At 35.2% G+C, this 6,781-nt stretch overlaps 1 protein-coding gene across 1 annotated transcript in view; it reads left to right on the top strand.

Annotated features, from left to right (window-relative positions):
* The first annotated feature begins 633 nt into the window (after positions 1-633).
* The window catches only part of adhfe1 (alcohol dehydrogenase iron containing 1), a 45,128-nt gene continuing 38,980 nt past the window's right edge, over positions 634-6,781 (top strand). Inside the window, exon 1 of the mRNA XM_083659289.1 lies at positions 634-694. Coding sequence (XP_083515415.1) covers positions 642-694 — 53 coding nt within the window. The 5' untranslated portion in view covers positions 634-641. The remainder of the gene's footprint in view (positions 695-6,781) is intronic.

Below are 6,781 nucleotides of genomic sequence, written 5' to 3'. Positions count from 1 at the left end.
AAATAAAAGCACAAATACAAAAAAAGAAAAAGAAAAGAAAATCAATGAATTGGCAAATATGTGATGAAGGTCAATTAATGAATGAAATTAACAAATAAAATGTGGCCAATCATTTCTGATAGCCTACAGCAGTGTCTTTTACACACACACACACACACACACACACACACACACACACACACACACACACACACACACACACACGCACACACACACTTGTCTTATTATGATTATTATTATTATGATTATTATTATGATTATTATTATTATTATGCTATTTTTTGTTATGTCTTGCCATATTATTTGCTATTTTTGCGCTTATTTGAGACTATTTTTTAACATTTAATAGGTGTAGGCTATTTGATCATTTTTCTTGTTTTTTTCTTATGCCTACGTAGTTGTTTCTTGCCTTGACCTAAGAATTTCATTGTTCAAAATGACCTTGTGTTATACTGTGACTTTGACAAATTGTGCTCTTATTTTGAAAATTGTAGTGCAATGTTCTATTGTGGGCCGCTTGACACTCACCTCGACGACAATAACAACAGCAGCTGCGCGTGCGTATACTTCAGTCTACTGTGTAGTCTCTCTCTCTCTCTCTCTCTCTCTCTCTCTCTCTCAGTTGTTGGGACTTGTTCGGGATGGCAGCACGCGACAGAGTGGCTCACCTGCTCAGACAGCTCGAGAGAGCGGCGTGAGTCTCACTCATCTTCACAAATATTCAACATAAGATTTAAACCCGAATTTATAACTCAAATACCTTCAGGTAAACAGGCGTGCTGTCGTCACTACGGGCCTTTGGCTGACTTAACAAACTATTCAGGAATCTGTCGGTTTAAAGAGGACATGAAACATTTGATCATATGACTCGAGTCCTTTTGCATGTCACCTCAGACAAGGTTTTGGATATGGTGATATGAGACTAGATATGGTTCAAGATTCAAGATTCAAGATTTTTATTGTCACTCCGTGGTACAAGTATCACGTGTGAAATTCTTGTGCTGTGAACTCCGTTTACAACATAGTACAAATATAACAGGGCATATGAGTGCAAAAACAACAAGAGACACAACAAGCAATAAGGCAGTAGAGTGATACGACAAGTCAGAGACAGTGGCATATTCACTGCACATAGGTGCACATGTCATGTGCATACTTTAGACGTGCTTAAACATTTTAAATTCGGCGTATTTGACGTACAGGTGCAAATAGCATATTCCTTATTAAACATACAATTAAACTCGGCGTTTTAAATTCGGCGTATTTGACATACAGGTGCAAATAGCATATTCCTTATTAAACATACAATTAAACATTAGACATACGTAATGGTAGCAGCTACAGTACGGTACAGTACAGCTACTACACTATTTGTGTATGTTAAGGAATCTCGTGGCCTGCGGGAAGAAACTGTTCCTCAAGCGATTTGTTTGTGCTTTTGGAACCCTGTCTCCTCCCTGAGGGTAACAGGGAGAACAGGCTGTTGTGGGGACGATTTGTGTCTTTGATGATCTTCAGGGACCTCCTGAGGCACCGCTGTTTATACAGTTCATGCAGTTCTGGCAGCTCACATCCTGTTACGTGCTGGGCCGCGCGTCTCACTCTCCGTAGCGCCCTGCGGTCCATGGTGGTACAGTTCCCGTACCAGGTGGTCTTAGATGTTATGGTAATATGAGACTAGATATGGTCTTAGATGTTATGGTAATATGGTGATATGAGACTAGATATGGTCTTAGATGATATGGTAATATGGTGATATGAGACTAGATATGGTCTTAGATGTTATGGTAATATGGTGATATGAGACTAGATATGGTCTTAGATGTTGGATATGGTAATATGGTGATATGAGACTAGATATGGTCTTAGATGTTATGGTAATATGGTGATATGAGACTAGATATGGTCTTAGGTTTTGGATATGGTAATATGGTGATATGAGACTAGATATGGTCTTAGATGTTGGATATGGTAATATGGTGATATGAGACTAGATATGGTCTTAGATGTTATGGTAATATGGTGATATGAGACTAGATATGGTCTTAGATGTTGGATATGGTAATATGGTGATATGAGACTAGATATGGTCTTAGATGTTATGGTAATATGGTGATATGAGACTAGATATGGTCTTAGATGTTGGATATGGTAATATGGTGATATGAGACTAGATATGGTCTTAGATGTTGGATATGGTAATATGGTGATATGAGACTAGATATGGTCTTAGATGTTGGATATGGTAATATGGTGATATGAGACTAGATATGGTCTTAGATGATATGGTAATATGGTGATATGAGACTAGATATGGTCTTAGATGTTGGATATGGTAATATGGTGATATGAGACTAGATATGGTCTTAGATGTTATGGTAATATGGTGATATGAGACTAGATATGGTCTTAGATGTTGGATATGGTAATATGGTGATATGAGACTAGATATGGTCTTAGATGTTGGATATGGTAATATGGTGATATGAGACTAGATATGGTCTTAGATGTTATGGTAATATGGTGATATGAGACTAGATATGGTCTTAGATGATATGGTAATATGGTGATATGAGACTAGATATGGTCTTAGATGTTGGATATGGTAATATGGTGATATGAGACTAGATATGGTCTTAGATGTTGGATATGGTAATATGGTGATATGAGACTAGATATGGTCTTAGATGTTGGATATGGTAATATGGTGATATGAGACTAGATATGGTCTTAGATGTTATGGTAATATGGTGATATGAGACTAGATATGGTCTTAGATGATATGGTAATATGGTGATATGAGACTAGATATGGTCTTAGGTTTTGGATATGGTAATATGGTGATATGAGACTAGATATGGTCTTAGGTTTTGGATATGGTAATATGGTGATATGAGACTAGATATGGTCTTAGATGTTGGATATGGTAATATGGTGATATGAGACTAGATATGGTCTTAGATGTTGGATATGGTAATATGGTGATATGAGACTAGATATGGTCTTAGATGTTGGATATGGTAATATGGTGATATGAGACTAGATATGGTCTTAGATGTTGGATATGGTAATATGGTGATATGAGACTAGATATGGTCTTAGATGTTATGGTAATATGGTGATATGAGACTAGATATGGTCTTAGATGTTGGATATGGTAATATGGTGATATGAGACTAGATATGGTCTTAGATGTTGGATATGGTAATATGGTGATATGAGACTAGATATGGTCTTAGATGTTGGATATGGTAATATGGTGATATGAGACTAGATATGGTCTTAGATGTTATGGTAATATGGTGATATGAGACTAGATATGGTCTTAGATGTTGGATATGGTAATATGGTGATATGAGACTAGATATGGTCTTAGATGTTATGGTAATATGGTGATATGAGACTAGATATGGTCTTAGATGTTGGATATGGTAATATGGTGATATGAGACTAGATATGGTCTTAGATGTTGGATATGGTAATATGGTGATATGAGACTAGATATGGTCTTAGATGTTATGGTAATATGGTGATATGAGACTAGATATGGTCTTAGATGTTGGATATGGTAATATGGTGATATGAGACTAGATATGGTCTTAGATGTTGGATATGGTAATATGGTGATATGAGACTAGATATGGTCTTAGATGTTGGATGTGGTAATATGGTGATATGAGACTAGATATGGTCTTAGATGTTATGGTAATATGGTGATATGAGACTAGATATGGTCTTAGATGTTGGATATGGTAATATGGTGATATGAGACTAGATATGGTCTTAGATGTTATGGTAATATGGTGATATGAGACTAGATATGGTCTTAGATGTTATGGTAATATGGTGATATGAGACTAGATATGGTCTTAGATGTTGGATATGGTAATATGGTGATATGAGACTAGATATGGTCTTAGATGTTATGGTAATATGGTGATATGAGACTAGATATGGTCTTAGATGTTATGGTAATATGGTGATATGAGACTAGATATGGTCTTAGATGTTGGATATGGTAATATGGTGATATGAGACTAGATATGGTCTTAGATGTTGGATATGGTAATATGGTGATATGAGACTAGATATGCTCTTAGATGTTGGATATGGTAATATGGTGATATGAGACTAGATATGGTCTTAGATGTTGGATATGGTAATATGGTGATATGAGACTAGATATGGTCTTAGATGTTATGGTAATATGGTGATATGAGACTAGATATGGTCTTAGATGTTGGATATGGTAATATGGTGATATGAGACTAGATATGGTCTTAGATGTTGGATATGGTAATATGGTGATATGAGACTAGATATGGTCTTAGATGTTATGGTAATATGGTGATATGAGACTAGATATGGTCTTAGATGTTATGGTAATATGGTGATATGAGACTAGATATGGTCTTAGATGTTGGATATGGTAATATGGTGATATGAGACTAGATATGGTCTTAGATGTTATGGTAATATGGTGATATGAGACTAGATATGGTCTTAGATGTTGGATATGGTAATATGGTGATATGAGACTAGATATGGTCTTAGATGTTGGATATGGTAATATGGTGATATGAGACTAGATATGGTCTTAGATGTTGGATATGGTAATATGGTGATATGAGACTAGATATGGTCTTAGATGTTGGATATGGTAATATGGTGATATGAGACTAGATATGGTCTTAGATGTTATGGTAATATGGTGATATGAGACTAGATATGGTCTTAGATGTTATGGTAATATGGTGATATGAGACTAGATATGGTCTTAGATGTTGGATATGGTAATATGGTGATATGAGACTAGATATGGTCTTAGATGTTATGGTAATATGGTGATATGAGACTAGATATGGTCTTAGATGTTGGATATGGTAATATGGTGATATGAGACTAGATATGGTCTTAGATGATATGGTAATATGGTGATATGAGACTAGATATGGTCTTAGATGTTATGGTAATATGGTGATATGAGACTAGATATGGTCTTAGATGTTATGGTAATATGGTGATATGAGACTAGATATGGTCTTAGATGTTATGGTAATATGGTGATATGAGACTAGATATGGTCTTAGATGTTATGGTAATATGGTGATATGAGACTAGATATGGTCTTAGATGTTATGGTAATATGGTGATATGAGACTAGATATGGTCTTAGATGATATGGTAATATGGTGATATGAGACTAGATATGGTCTTAGATGATATGGTAATATGGTGATATGAGACTAGATATGGTCTTAGATGATATGGTAATATGGTGATATGAGACTAGATATGGTCTTAGATGTTATGGTAATATGGTGATATGAGACTAGATATGGTCTTAGATGTTATGGTAATATGGTGATATGAGACTAGATATGGTCTTAGATGTTGGATATGGTAATATGGTGATATGAGACTAGATATGGTCTCAGATGTTGGATATGGTAATATGGTGATATGAGACTAGATATGGTCTTAGGTTTTGGATATGGTAATATGGTGATATGAGACTAGATATGGTCTTAGGTTTTGGATATGGTAATATGGTGATATGAGACTATATATGGTCTTAGATGTTGGATATGGTAATATGGTGATATGAGACTAGATATGGTCTTAGATGTTATGGTAATATGGTGATATGAGACTAGATATGGTCTTAGATGTTGGATATGGTAATATGGTGATATGAGACTAGATATGGTCTTAGATGTTATGGTAATATGGTGATATGAGACTAGATATGGTCTTAGATGTTGGATATGGTAATATGGTGATATGAGACTAGATATGGTCTTAGATGTTATGGTAATATGGTGATATGAGACTAGATATGGTCTTAGATGTTGGATATGGTAATATGGTGATATGAGACTAGATATGGTCTTAGATGTTGGATATGGTAATATGGTGATATGAGACTAGATATGGTCTTAGATGTTGGATATGGTAATATGGTGATATGAGACTAGATATGGTCTTAGATGTTATGGTAATATGGTGATATGAGACTAGATATGGTCTTAGATGTTGGATATGGTAATATGGTGATATGAGACTAGATATGGTCTTAGATGTTGGATATGGTAATATGGTGATATGAGACTAGATATGGTCTTAGATGTTATGGTAATATGGTGATATGAGACTAGATATGGTCTTAGATGTTGGATATGGTAATATGGTGATATGAGACTAGATATGGTCTTAGATGTTGGATATGGTAATATGGTGATATGAGACTAGATATGGTCTTAGATGTTATGGTAATATGGTGATATGAGACTAGATATGGTCTTAGATGTTGGATATGGTGATATGAGACTAGATATGGTCTTAGATGTTGGATATGGTAATATGGTGATATGAGACTAGATATGGTCTTAGGTTTTGGATATGGTAATATGGTGATATGAGACTAGATATGGTCTTAGGTTTTGGATATGGTAATATGGTGATATGACATAAGTGTTGTCTTTTCCTAGTTTTAAATCTGCATTACAGTAAAGTGATGTTATTTTCTGTTCTAGCGGTTCTATTATCTGCCTTTACCTATACTTAGTCATTACAGTATATCCATGAGATGCTGCGATCGAGATTTTTCAATTCCGATCCGATTTCGATATTTTAGCTCAAAACCGATCCGATTCCGATCAAATTTCGATACCCGATTCGATACCGATTTCGATCCGATACCGATACAGCACATATTTAAGTCTCTCTATTCTGTCTGATAGCTAGCAGGCAACAAACATTTTTAGGGTTAGGTATGTAT

The sequence above is a fragment of the Poromitra crassiceps genome, assembly GCF_964638095.1.
Source record: "Poromitra crassiceps genome assembly, chromosome: 23".
NCBI lineage: Eukaryota > Metazoa > Chordata > Actinopteri > Beryciformes > Melamphaidae > Poromitra > Poromitra crassiceps.
The sequence above is the reverse complement of the archived record's forward strand: the minus strand, read 5'-3'. Positions and strand labels throughout refer to the sequence as shown.